The sequence below is a fragment of the Sebastes fasciatus genome, chromosome 5 (genome assembly GCF_043250625.1).
Source record: "Sebastes fasciatus isolate fSebFas1 chromosome 5, fSebFas1.pri, whole genome shotgun sequence".
NCBI classification, from domain to species: Eukaryota; Metazoa; Chordata; class Actinopteri; order Perciformes; family Sebastidae; genus Sebastes; species Sebastes fasciatus.
In genome coordinates, this window is record NC_133799.1 from 9,483,830 (window position 1) to 9,499,263 (window position 15,434).

General features: G+C 40.8%; 1 protein-coding gene across 9 annotated transcripts in view; it reads right to left on the minus strand.

The window, feature by feature from the left end:
* The window catches only part of lrp8 (low density lipoprotein receptor-related protein 8, apolipoprotein e receptor), a 205,526-nt gene that overhangs the window by 12,489 nt on the left and 177,603 nt on the right, over positions 1–15,434 (minus strand). For 5 of the 9 annotated variants that reach the window (XR_012593882.1, XM_074634971.1, XM_074634966.1 and 2 more), the window contains exons 14-17: positions 13,375–13,516; positions 9,468–9,620; positions 6,592–7,005; positions 2,175–2,243 (exon numbers count right to left, since the gene is read on the minus strand). Coding sequence is in view for 8 of the 9 variants with exons in the window: in XM_074634971.1 (XP_074491072.1) it covers positions 2,175–2,243; positions 6,592–7,005; positions 9,468–9,620; positions 13,375–13,516 (778 nt within the window). In the remaining variant the exon portion in view is untranslated. The remainder of the gene's footprint in view (positions 1–2,174; positions 2,244–6,591; positions 7,006–9,467; positions 9,621–13,374; positions 13,517–15,434) is intronic. The other 4 variants (XM_074634967.1, XM_074634970.1, XM_074634965.1 and 1 more) reach the window with 2 other exon arrangements.

The window sequence follows — 15,434 nt, forward strand, 5'->3', positions numbered from 1 at the left end:
GCAGCCTGACTTTGGCTAAATACCGATAATCATTGTTGGGCTGTTTCCCCTCGCGGAGCCGTTGGGTGGGCGTGGTGCATTAACGGATGCGAGCGGAGAACTGGGGTGCAGAAATCCGGCCCTTGCGGACCTCTAACAATAATTAACGTTTCAAAGCTGCCAAGAAACGCAGAATGTGGGGATTTATGGCTGCAGTGATTGGCAGACGGACAGAATGAAGGATTGAAAGGGTTAACAGTCTCGGGGGTTGTTTTAATGAGCTGATATCTCAATCGTCGGGAATGAAAAGAGAAAAAAAAAAATTGCTTCGCGATGTTTTGGAGCTCCCATAATTTATCAAAGTATTCAATATTAGGGGATGAAAGAGATCTCAATTAGCGACATATGCTGCTACTGTAAGGTCATTTGCACATTCAGCTGATTTCGCACTTAGGTTATGCATGAACGTATTAAATATTTCCATAAAATTAGATTATCATTTAAATGAAAGCTAATAGAATAGATTGGCTTCACCAAGCTGGTTTGATTGTAAGAACTTTCTTTGTATGCCTATCTTATAGGAGTTTTATACCATGGTCTGGGTGAATACTGGATTCTGATTGGATGCAGGGTGTCCTTTGATTCCTGATGGATGCCATGGAAGTTAATTTTTCGGTATATAATAAGTGAATATATTGAAATTTTAGTCGTATATTGTTTTTCTAATTTTATAATATGTCTGACGAAAATGTTGATATTCCGAACTGAAATGTTTTTCCTCTGTCATTATGCCTTTGCGTTTCCTGCATTATGTTACCAGCTTGCTAAATTGTTAGCGTCTGTGGCTCCTAGTCGCCGACAGTAACGCTAACATTGATGTTGCTTAGCAGCAGTGTCCTTGCGACTTTACGACTTGTACGCCAAGCACATCGTGTACACGACTTTGAATGTTGTAAACACGAGCTCACGAGTTTCATTTGAAGGCAACAACATAAGCGATCATCTCAGTCTCATCACATTAACTTGTAGCTGAGCCAAAGGGTTCTATATGAGCTGAGCGGACTAGAAATACGTATCTCCCGTTGCCAAGTTGTATATAAAGTCCATCCTATTTACTGGAGCAGTGAACAACGTTTCCATTGCATAAGAACTTTATGGGATGGTCATGATTTTTTACAGGTATTAGCAAACCCTCAGGGTCACCAGGGGAACAGACTGAATGCACTGTGGAAAAACTTAAGACTTTGGTTGCCAAACGCATGAAAATATAAATTAATGGTCTTACTTTTTTTTTCTTTGGCAAGTGACCATGATATAAGCAGGATAATACCCTTTAAGGTGTCCATAATCAGGAATGAATGGACGACGTTGAGGCCAGAACCGTCCGACGTGTGGTGCACACATCGTCGGGCATTATCCCTTACGTATTGTAGTATGGTGGCCTAATAGTGTTTTTTCTACCCTGCACCGACAATAACGTTATTTCCCAGGTCAAAATTTCCACTGCTCCGAGCCAAAAACACCATTTTATCTCATTAAGCCCCTTTTCCTCCTATTCCAAATCTGATTCCAGATGCTGTGTAACCCGCTCTCAGTCCACTGGGTCAGTGAAATAGGTCAGATCGCTGAATTGATTGCAGAGTGAGCATACTGTATATAACCAGAGCGGCAACATGAGCTTAATGTTATAACAGCTGGTCAAATGTGATGACAAAACATGAACTGAATTTCCCATTTGTTCAAATCTCATTAATAATGACATAATGTGCACAAAGAAAGGCTTGGCTATCGCTGGCTGACGAGCTCACCGGCCCATAATGGCTTTTTCTAGCCGTAGGCCAGGAGGCTATTGTTGGATAATACCACAGCTCAGAACATTTCCTCAATTACTAAACTGTTATTTTGTGCTAAAACATCAGCTGAGGCTGACAAAGGACATGCATGCTCAAAAGAGACGAATTGTTACCGTTACATCTAAAATATACTACTATTTTAATCAGTCAGGTGGGAGTACAAACTCTCAAACAAACCCAGTCACACACACATGCAAGAACACACACACACGACACATAAAACACCACATCATCACACAACATGCAGGACTTGAGCGACAAGCAGACGCGAGAGAAGCGAGGAGGGAGAAGCAGGCGGGCAGAAAGCGAAGGCAACACAGCGAGAAAGTAAAGAGTACTCACCGATAGGAATGACTATCCCCAGAACAGCTACTGTGATGTTGTTACCTATGAGGTAGTGATCACTCGCAGCTGAGACGAAGAAGAAAAAGAGAAATAAAAATATAAAGTTTTGCTCCAAAACACCCTCCCCAAAGGCTTTTGCTAGAGAGAAACACGAGTTTGAAGCAATGTGCTGGGAAAAACGTATTTGCATAACACAAGGGCAGAGAATCCATCTGATTCCACTTTGGACTTTTTTTCTTTTTCTTTTTTCAAAACAGCATGTGTAAATGAAATGCGGATGAATCACAGCAGGATGCAATATATATGCAATGAGATGCATTTTAAAACAAGAGCAGAAAAATGCAATTCCAGGAGGTAATGTATCAGAATTATTGCTGCACAATTAAACAAAATATTATCGAAATCGCAATATGGCCTACTGCAATTTTTTATTTTTCCTGGCCTACACATCATAGTCTACAGACGAAAGAAAATATTTGTTTGGTACAGATCCCCGCAAAAATCCTGCCATCATAATTTGAATGTTTTTCAATGAAAATGAGAATAATGATGTAAAAATGATCATTCCCTCTAATATCCAAAACCATATCGCAATTGCAATGTCAGTCAAAACAATCGCAAATAGATATTTTTTCTAAATTGTGCAGCTCTAATCAGAATTTGTAATAACACAATTCCAAAACAATTTTGGATTCAGAAAGCAATCCACCTTTCAAAGGAGGTTTGAAACATGGTGGATCGTTCAGCTGACCTTGAGACTTTGTGTTGCATGTCTCCATGTTGTGTCACAATACAACACTTATTCTAGACATGCTTTGTATCCCCACTCCCCTTCAACTCTCCCCCCCGACAGGTCGGTGCGCAGCGTGACATTAATCCTGCTCCCAGCCCGCCTATTAGCAGCAGGCTAGCCATTAGCCAAAGTGTGATCAGATGGCTGTAATGAAGTCTAGTGAGGAAGATTAACAGAGAAGATCACAGCGCTGGCCCTGCATACTGATTGGCTCATTCTAGAAAGAGACTGTGTAGTGGTTTGCACGTAGAAAGGCACAGATGGGAGGTGAAGGATGGGATGTACAATTAAGACATATTTTTCTGATAAATGCAATCATGTAGAGGATACACTGCACACTGCCACACACAAACACACAGACATACAGACAGACAGACAGACAAAGACATACTGTTAACATAAAGAGGCCCAGCAGGTGATAGGACTTCAGACTGAGCAGTGAAGCTTCTGAGTCCTGAGTCAGCAGTAGTGAATTTGGCTTTTCTTAAAGTATGAGTGACACCCAATGGGTCCTAAGACTCTAAAAAGGCGGATTATTAGAATCTTATTAAAGCAGTAGTTATGAAAGAAGCAGTCTTGGAAAGTGAAGGCAAAGAGAGAGAAAGTGAGAAAAAAAAGTCTCAATTTTATTCAGACTATTATTGCTGGAGGGATTTCAAGTTCAAAAAGAGTTTTCCGTTTGCCTCGGTGAAAATGTCCCTATTTATATCCCTGTATTTAAATATAACCTTTTCTTAATGCGTGGGTTGCCTACAGTAGATAATATTACAGTCAACATAGATGAATTTAAATATTAACTGATGATCTGAATTTGGAAATAAACAACTTTGAATAACCCTCACTTGATTTGTGTCAGACTGCTGTAGCCTTATATTAACTTCAGATACGGTCTGGGATTGCTTTTTTTGGCACAGAATGAGAACTGGGGATTTTGTTCACTTACATTGACAACGCATTAGAAAGTGATCTTGTTATGAATAGCAACCAAAACCTGTTTCACTGTTCATATGGGCACCTGATTATTGTTTTAAGACCAATTTAAAAAAAACGGTGCAAGACAGCATTTTGCAGTCTTCTCCAATGTGGCTGAACAGTTAATGAATAATTACTGGCATCAAGAGTGAAGGTTCACATTAGTAAGAGCATAAAATGCACATGAGCTGTGTGTACCAGCTGTGGTTTATCTTTTATTCCTGGTTCTTCCTCGCTCCACCATGCCAGCCGCGGCGCCCCACATGTGGAACAGCTGATGCCGGCACACTTTGACAGTGTGCACTGAGTTGAAAATTATAACACAAGGCCCGTGGGTTCGGAGACGCGTCTCGTTCATGCCCCATTTTCTCATCCGTGTCTGCTCCACCTCTCATCTGGAGCACTTGTGGTGTGGCGAGGAGGCTGACAACTTCAGAGACTAGAGGAAACATGTTCTTGCTTCTTACCTAACCCAGGCCCCCCCAAAGTGATGAGACTCGCTGTAGCAGCCATTCTCTTTAAGTCCCGGAAAATCACTTTCCATCCATCCCTGTAAATGCTGTTTTCCCTCCCAACGGTGTGTCGTTTTATAACTCCCATCCTCCCTGTTCAAGTGCTGGACTGTCATGTTCCTTTTAGTGCTCTGCTCATTCTTTTCCCTCCATGGCCTCTTTATTGCCTCTCACTGTAGCTTCTCATTTAACAATCCTTAGTTTTACTCCTCACTCTTTATCTCATTCATTTCCCCGTCCTCCCTATGCCTCTAACTCTTCCTCCAACTCTCACATCCACTTTCATCATCCTTCCTTTCTCCTTTCGCTCTGTATAGCTTTTTCGATCTCAGTCCTCACTCTCCTGGTTTCTCAGTATAATGAGAAATGTTTCTGATGTAAATGCAATATTGTCAAATCTGAGTTCAAACACAATAAAGCAGCTTGCAATCGTTCTCACTACTCTCTACTGCACTCTACTTCTTCTATTCTACCTTTAATTATCTACTGAGCCTATATCATTCAAGAATGAGACATGAAGTAACTGTATAAATCAGTCAATTTTTGGGACATTTTACCATTTGCCCCGGGCCACGCTGGATGCATGAGCAGCGTGTGGCGACTGCATCGCTAAACTACTGCGTATCTCAGGTGTGTGGTGTCCACACCGACAGTGTGGCTGCTGCTGCTACTGCCAGCCCTTTCTTTCTACATAGTTTGCTTTTCATAATGGCCATTTCCTTCATTTATATTTATTTTAGACAGAAAAAGGTTAAAAGCGTGCACTCATTTGTAAATGATAATAATAATCCATGATTAAACGCCGGTACTCTATTCATTTATAGTGCAAGTCACTGCATTTTCACCAACACTGTCCTGCAAATATTTCAGAATAAAAGTCTTGTGTTAACAAATGAAGGCATTCTGTCCCCAGAAAAAAAAAAGCTAGAGAGAATTTATTTGGAAACGGAAAGAGTTAAAAATAAAAAATATTTTTTTTCATGTCCTTTACATATTCTACAGATATAGACATTTAAATTGTAGTAATGTTGCTGGAATGATGTCAATATACGATCAAAAGATTATTTTCACCGTCTATTTTTGCTGTGAACCGCGAAAAAATAGACGACACCTCGAACCTCTAGAGGAGAAGCAGCTAAAAGAGGTCTGCTCACGTTACGGTTAGTCTCCTGCTTTGGTCTGATGGTATTGGAGCAAGTAGAACATAGAAAAATAAATGCACACGTCCACATTTCTAGACATTTTCTTTCAATAAAAAAAAGAAGAGTCAGTACTTAAAAAGGCAATTTGGAGGATTTTTAACGTTTTAATGTTTTAAGGAACAAATGACTTGAGGGCAAATAGCTGCCTTGGCAGTTTGACAGTTACCATTATCTCATGTTAATGTCTATGTAGCAAAGGCCACAAAGTATTAAACAGAAAGCTTGAAACACAGAATTCTACAACAAAAAACATCATGAACAGCATGTGGTGTGCAGCACAGTGGTTTATCAATTTCGCTTTGCGGTGCAAAGGATTCTTCCAAATGCAATTTAAGTCTTAACGTTGTTTCCTAAAGCTTTGTTGCTGCTGTTATATTCTGCTGTCATTATTTGTCTGGGCAACAAACTGTAAAGCGGTATTTTCCTGGCGCGTCAGTAAAGCACGATCGGTGCGAGAACGAAGAACGCTGCCAGTTTTAGAGAGCAGGAGAGAAAGACAAAGAGAGAGAGAGGGAGGCTGTCAGAAAGTGAGGATGAGTGATGAGAGGTGTAAGGTGAGAATTGAGGGGTCTGTCGTTTGTTAGCTCTGACAGCTCTGTTACACGCTGCTCATGGGGGACCGACTGCAAGCAGACCGAGAGATACACTGGTGAGTATAGTGTGTACGAGACAGAAAAGCAGAGGACGTACTGTACATAGACAGATGGTCAGACAAAGAAACAAAGGGGAAGAGAAGCCAGAAAGAGGAATGAAAATGATGTAAGTAGTGGTTTTCAGCTCCCTGCTGCTTTAATGGCAGGTGGTAGCGGTAGTGATGGCAGGGGAGCATCACACACACACACACACACACACACACACACACACACACACACACACACTGTATGCACATACTCACTTCACACAAACTCACATTGCAATGCACAAACCCTGCTCACCGTGATCCTTACCTCTGTGGGAGAGGTTGGCGTTGCTCTCTCTCTGAATGCTGTTGGGGGCCACCGGGCCCAGTAGAGGCGTGTGTGTGGATGTGGACGTCCGACGTGTGTTGCTGAAACTGGTCGTCTCTGTACTCGTGGCGACGGGGGTTCGAGGCTGCTCTGTAGAGGTTCTCCTGGGGGGCTGAGGAGGGGCGGGCGATGTCAAGCGTCTGGTTGTGGGCCTGAGTGTCGTAGCAGCAGAGGTGGTAGTGGAGCTTGCGGTCGTGGTGGTGGGGGTGGTAGTAGGGGCAGTCGTGGTGGTGGTGCTAACAGTTATGCTCGTTGTTGTAGCGCTTGTTGTAGTGGTTGTGGTGGGAGCTGTGGTGGTGATGGTGGTGGTTGGAGCAGTTGTTGTGGTTGTTCTGGGTCGGACTGCACAAGAGAAACAGGACAATAAGTATTTAAGTATTTAAGTATTTAAGTATTTGCGGTTTTACTCGCAATTATACGCAAAATCATATATACTGTAAGGCAGTGGTTCCCAACCTTTTTCCTACGACTGAGTAATCTGATAATCCCCGACTAAGTGACATTTTATGGATATTTCATATTATATTCAATGCATAACAATAATGTCACAGAACAATTGATAAACTGCACAATTGACCCGATAGTGAACACAATAACTGCAAGAGGTTTGTGTGAAAAAGTGATTTGGATGAATTTGAGCAGATTATTCCTATGAATATTGCATCAGAAATGAGTTTTCCTGTTATTTTTATTAGGAATTTTTAAACAATCACACCTACTTAATAGGCTTTTTTTCTTGGACAAATTCACTGTTTTCTTCTCCCTGACGCTTGGCCATTGTTCTATTAGCTCTTTGGTTGTTTTAAGGGCGTAGTTGTCTAATCTAATCTTAAATAATAATCCATACTTTTAGATTTGTGAATGAAATGCTGAGGCCAACTGTATATTTGTTTTAAAAACTTCTTACACCCATTAAAATCAAGAAGGCCGTGCGACTCCTCGTGAAGCTTTGGCGACCCCTAATGGGGGTCGAGACCCCCATGTTGGGAACCAGTGCTATAAGGTAATTAAACTGATGTTCAAAGCAATCATGCATTAGATAGACCAAACTCTTCAATTTCAATAATCACTTTTGTTATGCTTAGAATCATTCACTTGGATAATAGACGTTTCACAACAATAACAACATTTGGTTCTCATTGTCCTAGTTTTCAATACTGAAAGGTAGCTCTGTGGCTAACACGGCTAATAAACCCCTGCTTTCGCTTAGAAGGTAAGGGTATATCAGCTATCACCACCTTTTTAAAAACTCATGTTTTTTGTGTGTTTATTAAACAGGGACAGCAATGATAAGTATTGTAGCACAGGGAGAATGATGTATAAAAGGTGTCTAGCTCAAGTTAACTGGCATCTTTTCATCACCTCCAACTCTGTCTCTGATCACCTTTTTGTGCACAATACTGCAGATAACAGAAATGCAAAGGTCACCGTTGACATCTTTCCATTTGTGACATAGGACAACCAAATGACATTATAAAAACTGTGATTTGATTGGGCATTTACAAATACAGTTATAGTTGCTGCAAAACTGATAAGGCTTTGCTCCAAAAGAGTCACGAAGCATAGAGCAAGAGGAACATAATATAAGGGGGCATTTTTATCAAACCTTAATAAGAGCTCAGCAGAATATTTGTGCTGCAGTAGGAAGTCCAAAAATTGTGAGTACAATGTGCAAATGTTCTCTCTCTCTTTCTCTCTCTCTCTCTCTCTCTCTCTCTGTGTGCACGCTCAATGGCCATGTTCCCTCTCCCGTCCTTTCTCAGAGGAATTCCTGTTATGCTGGCCTACATACATCACCATCTCTCTTTCTCAGCTCCTTCCTCCTCACCTGTGCCAACATGAAATGCAAAACAGCACAGGTCTATTAAGGATAACAATATAACAAATGTGGTGACTGTAGAGGCTGGGGACTCGTGGCTGAGCGGGGGAAATAAGGTCGGTGAAATAATAGAGGTGTGCTGGGAAAATTCCCGACCCGCTTCCCAAGATAGTGCTACATTAAGCACAGGTATGAAAACCTCTGAAGGAGTTGGCTTTTGAATCGATCATAATTAACATTTTGCATTGTTGAAGGGTGACACTGGATTTGGATAAAAGTTGTAATAGTCAATAGCCTGTGCTGATATTATTTGAGACACATATAAATATGAATGGGTGTGAATATAAAAGCTTCATTGTGTATAAGAGCAGATAAATTCCCCACTAGCAAGAATACACATTTCATATTAGTTTTTGTATTTGAGATATTTAGCATTAACTGTATATATATTTTACCGGCAATGCTAAAAGGATTCAGAAGATCACCTCAAATGTTACACTTCAGGGCATATGTGGGAATATCCAAATGGGAAGCTACAACTCTATTACTGAAACCTATAAAGATATGAGTTGGTCTTGGTCCAGCTGTGGTGAGAGCAGAACCTAAATCATATTTGAAATGACAGGCCAAGATTCAAGCCATCATACAAGACTGATAAATAACCTATTAGTATTTCCTTCAGCCTGTGATGGCATGGGAAATGTTTCCCATAGCCATCCATGTATAACCATGTATATATACCACCAATAAAATAGTTTCAAGCGAAACATTTATTTAAAGATATGTATAAATACTTAATCATGATGTGGACTCCTTTTAGCAGTGCTGAGTGAGCCCAGTTTAATATCCGTATGGCCTCGGCACTCCATCATGTCACTGTGATTACAGCGTTGTAGACTTCATGAGACATTCCTCAGCACAATCCCTTTAATGATGAGGCGCTCCCGCACTGTGATTTATTGGCCTCAGAGTGTGACCGACTTACCTATAGCACAGCGCCTCATGTCTGGTCCCAGCTCCATGCCATCAGGACAGGCACAGGTGTACTTGGGAGAGTGGTCTGTGATCTGCGGGGCCTTCAGGCACAGGTACTCGCAGCCACCGTTAGGTAGGCTGCCCATGTTGCAGGTATCTGGGGCTTGAGGGACACAAGCAGAAATAAAAATAGGATTAAAAAGAGGGGATGGGCAAATACTAGTTTATAGATTTCCCCTCACAAATAAATTAAATACATTTCTTTTACTTTACACATTTTGAAGCCTTACATAAGCGTCAATAATGACATTTTATAAACATTTGGTGCTTTCTCCACATGTTCTGTAAAGTGAAATCCCATGTCAGCTCCGGGGTGATGAGCACAGCGGTTTACATGTACAGTAGACCAGAATAGTTAAGAGGAAAAGGCTATTAAGAATTGAAGACAGAGCCCCAGTTTTGGTCTCGGTCAGCATCAAAAGCATCAAAGTTACAGTGAGCTGATTTTAAACTGGTGACTGGTATGGACAATATTCTTATGAAAACCACAAAGACAAATCAAAAGCGATAACTGCAGGAAGTTTGTGAAAAACAAATGACTTGGATGAATTTTGAGCAGATTATTTTCTGTGAATATTGCATCATAAGAGATGAGTTTTCCTGTTATCTTTAGGATCTTTTAATACAATTCTCCGTCTCTACTTAATAGGCTTTCTTTTTTGATAAATTCAGTGTTTGATTTTCCCCGACGCTTGTTCTATCAGCTCTTTCGTTGTTTTAACTGCGTACTTTTCTAATGCAGGACGAGGCTGTTCAACAGAGAGTGACGGCTCTGTGAATATAACTTGTGTTCAGGTCTTCACCGTACCCTTATCCTGATATATATTTTTTAAGTTAATATCTTAAATAATAATCCAAACTTTAAAAAGAATAACCTGTTAAGATTTGGCGACCCCTAGTGGCGGTCGGGACCCCCAGGTTGGGAAACAGTGGTGTACCGTACTGAAAAACAACATGAAATAGATGGAGGGACCACCTTTTACAGTGTTATTTAGGGACCTATATTTATTCCCCAACCTCTTTTCCGGTCCAGTGAAGAAATGCTTACAGTAGGTTAAGGCAGGGTTGTCTAAACTTTTTTTTTTTTTTTTTTTAATCTCTGCACTCAAATGAAAAATGTACATGTAGTTTCCCAACCCGAGACTCAGCGTTATGGAAAAAATATTGCTACTCTTGTCATGTGGGAGAAGCAGCAGAAATAGGTCAGGTCGCGATCGATTCCTCCTCCTGACTTGTGCGTAGTTTTAAAGAGCAGCACATCAGAGGAACCATCAGCCATCAGGGTAAGCAGCAACATCACTCACGACACACAGTGAGACTCTAACAAACTGGGAATACGTTTGTGCTCGGCGTACAGTATCTCAGTATATCAAGTATGTAATATCAACAGCTGTCTAAATTAAACTCTAAATATCTTCTATATATACCTGCCTTCATTATTAAAACAAAATGAGGCTCTTTGGGTAAAAAAAAGCAAGTCTTTGAAATGCAAAGACACATTATGACAACTCATTTAAATTCTATACTGGAGGAAGAAATGGGCAGAAAGGCTGTAAGAGGGAGAGAAAAGGAAGCAATAGGAAAAGAAATAAAATAAGATGAGAAGGAAGTGTATGAGGACAGACCGTAGAAGAAAAGGAGATTCAATTTTGAAAAAATAATGTTCTGAAGTTGCAATAGCTTCAGTGTCTCCTTCTCCTCTTCTGCATTGCCTCCCTTAGGTCTAGAATAACAACTAAAACATGAAAACAGGTGGATGGACAAAAAAATAAATAGATAAGTAATAAAAAAAGGCACAACAAATATGGCTCCAGCATGTGTGGAGGTGTATTGTGGCAGCAAATCATTGAGTGATGATCTTCCCTTTTAGGTTTTCTTTGGATTAGCATATTTTCTGACGGGAAAAAAATTGATTTAAAAAGCAAAAGAGAAAGATAAAACACTGCAACAAAGGGACCTCGCAAATTGCTTCACTCAAGGTCACATTTTATCGAGTATTTCACTTATCAGTACTACTAGTGCCTTCACAGGGCGGCTAGTTCGTTCAGTAAATCTTCTTTAGCCTAGTTAGGCCTGGTTTGTTCTCAGTCTTGCTTTTGTTGGCATTTTGGAAAAAACATGCTTAATTCTGTGATATCTCTTTGAGCAGAACTTTTGATTTATTAATGAGAGAATGCAATTAGCTCCCCACGGCACTCAGACAAGACTGCTTTGAGCTGTGAGCGAGGGGAGAAAACAAAGCATGAAAACAAAGACTCACACCAGCAAATTGCTTGTACACACTGTCAAACACGCACACGCCCACACACACACACACAGACAGACAGACAGACAGGCTTAGCTACCACACACACTCGCAGGTGTTCATTCGCACACCTGGGGAAGCATCCATCCTGTGAAAAATACTAGATCAAAACACATCATTTGACACGCACAGCACACACATCAATCTAATCACACACATCGGATTATTTGTTTATTATTTTAGACAGTTTTAATGAATGGATGCTTTGGTCTATACATGGATAATTCAGGGCTGTGTTACCAGGGTGTACAATGTTGAAAGGATTTTTTTTTGGTTATAGTTTGTTGTTTGGGTCGGCACTTAGATCAAGAATTCATTATACCTGACTGACCAAGCTCACGGACTACCTCCTAAGGACACTTGAACCTGCTATGTTATGTCAAAACATGTGACTGTGCTGTACGACTGTACCTGTTGAAAGGAAATAAAAAGAAGTAAAAAAAATTAAAAATACCTGACTGACCAACACTGAGTAAACATTCACACATGCTCACACAGATGTTTAAACCATAGACTGTATATGAGAAGTGGACGTAGTCACCGTGACGTCAATGACTTGTTTGTGGACTGTCGTTTTGAAGCCTCAAGTTCGGCGTTTTGGCCATCGCCATCTTGGCTTTTGGCTGTCACCATGTTGTTTTTTTGCAACCAGAAGTGACACGAGAGGGTGGAGCTAAGTACAACCGAATGCTGAATAAGACATTTTTAGGTCACCAAAATGTTAAAATTAACTTTCATGAACTGAAACACTGTGAAAGGGTTAAAGTTAAAAGACGAAAACAAGGACAACTCCCAGACGGCACAACGCCGTGGTAGCAACCTGTCAATCACAAGGTAGCCACGCCCTAAAGCATCCCCTGCTTTATGGTCCATCTGACTCTAAATGAGACCATAATTTACTAAATGAACATCATGCTGTATTAAAGAAGACTTGAAACTAGCGATTGAGACCATAAACTCATGTTTACAATGTTTACTGAGGTAATAAATCAAGTGAGAAGTAGGGTCATTTCCCATAGACTTCTATACAATCAGACTTCTTTTTGCAGCCAGAGGAGTCGCCCCCTGCTGGCTGTTAGAAAGAATGCAACTTTAAGACACTTCAACATTGGCTTCACTTTTCAGACCCGTTTTTTCCCACTGGTTTTAACTTATTCTGTTTTGATTATACCTCTGCTCAGGGTGGAGTTAGGTGGAGCTATGCTGGGAATTATGTGAGGATGCACCAATGAGAAAGGAACATGGAGCAAGCATGATCAGAGCCCATGATGTCCAATTTGCAATGCAAGCCTGCCACCTGTAGCTCCTCATAAATTACCGCCAGGGCCGGCTTAAGGCCATATAGGCGGTTGCCAAGGCACCAACATCTGCAGGGTGCTGGTTGTGGGGGATTGAACCCTAACCCAAACCCTAGAGCTGGCTGGGGGGAGGCCTACACATCAGAATTTTGCCTAGGGCACCAAAAGGCCTAGAGCTGGCCCTGGTTACTGCCCGAGAAACAAAAAAAGCACCATAAATGTCCACGTCATATTGTTGTTGCTGCATGTCTTACCCTTGGGCTGCCTCTGTTCATGAAACACCACCAGGTCCAGGGGGTTGTTGAGGTGCTCTGCCACCTTTGCCACATCGTGTCCCGTCAGTCGGTTGGCGCTGTATATCGCTTCGTCCTCCAGGTCTGTCCAATATATACGATCCTGGATAAAAAGAGAGAGAGAAAGAGTTAAAACTAAAATACAAACATACATTCTAGCCACTGAATCCTTCACTCTCCTTAATCTATAAACATAAAAAAATAAAGGATCAAGTGTCAAAAGAGAAAAGCTGTAATATCCAAAGACCAAATCTCTACTCATCAGTTTCTTCAGAGACATCATTTAATTATATTTATGTTTGTTGATTTACAATTTGCTTGACAGGAGAGACTAATTTTAAAGAGATGTTTTATGCCTGGGGTAACTTTAATTAAATTTGAATTGGAGGCATATGAGAAATGAAAGGTTTGAAGGCTACAACATTACTTATTGAAGTCAGGTTAAAAACACTGCATTTTAATCAAGGAGAGGTTTAAACAGACTGAATAACTTATATTGTAATGGGGAGTGTGCTGTTTGTTTTAACGGTATCCTCTGACACTTTGAGCATCCAGCACTCAATCCTGACGATCATCTAATGCTGAGCCAATAATACTTTTGGCAATAGTTTTCGCTTTGTGAGAAATCTCGATAGAGCTGGAAATTAAAGATTGTGAAGGGATAACGATTGTATTGATGAAAACAAAACATTTTCTCTGATATAGTAACGGACATACAACACTGATATAGCATTTCAACTGATTAAAAAATACAAATAGCAGAGAATACCGCTTCCACTTTTTTCGTCATCTTTATTATAATTTGAATTTAACCAATTTAATGAAACAGAAGAAGCATCTTTTGGAGTCAAAATAACCTCTCAGCGCACAGTGGATAAACACCAAAACGTTTAAAAAAACAGTAAAAAAACAAACAAACATATTTTAACCCCACAAGGAGGCTGTCCTCTTGAGAAAAACACCCCTGGTAAATAAACTTGAGTTTATGCTCAGTGCCAAAGCAGGAAGTAGTGAGACTTGGTTGGGTGTACAATATGTCAGTAGCATGGCTGTGTTGAGGATAAGTGGATACCGCATTTAAAGATGGCACCACATTCAGTCCTATGAATGTTGCTCTCTGGGCGCATACACCAAAATAGCTTTCGCAGGCTTCCTCACGCTTCTGTGTTCTTGGGCAAATGAAGCATGCACACTAAAGTCCTTCTCGCCGCCAAGCCGATTGAGAGCGTGCATGTCTTAGACTTATGCGGCTCTTCTAGATTTTCCAAATGTTACTGGACCAAATGGATCAAATCCACCACCAATCGGAAGGTCGGTGGTTCGATACCCGGCTCCTCCAGTCAACATGTCGAAGTGTCCTTAACCCCAAATTGCTCCCGAAGGCCATTGGTGAGTGAATGAGGATTTAGATCAGATCCTGATGGGCAGGTTGGCACATTGCATGGCAGCCTATGCCATCAGTGTATGAATGTGTGTGTGAATGGGTGAATGCTGACATGTAGTGTAAAGTGATTTGAGTGGTTGGAAGACGAGAAAGGAGTTATATAATTGCAAGTCCATTTATCATTTACTTGACAGTTGTGTTCTGACTAAGCTGCCGTACTACACAAGGAGTTTGTTTCAATCTCTTGAAGACGCATCTATCTTTTCTGCTGCGGTGGGATTGTTGCAGGTATTTAATACACTCAAAAAATGTCTCAGAAATCTCCTAAAATAAGATAATGTAATTAATATTTTCCTCATTAATGATGTATTATTTCACCCGCATATGTGTGCTATATGGGCACAAAGAAAAGAGAGAGGTAAGATGAGCCTGAGTACGACCAGAGCCCGACTCAGCGCGTTCTGGCTTGTTGACTCTCATCCCTCACAACCGACGCATTGGCCTCAGGAGCATTTATACATTGCCATATAGATAATTGTAATCAGACAAAAAACTTTTGTGCTTCAATAACGGTTGCAAATGATACGCACTTCATGGTGCCATCAGCGGATGGGATCTATTCTTTGTGAATTCGCCC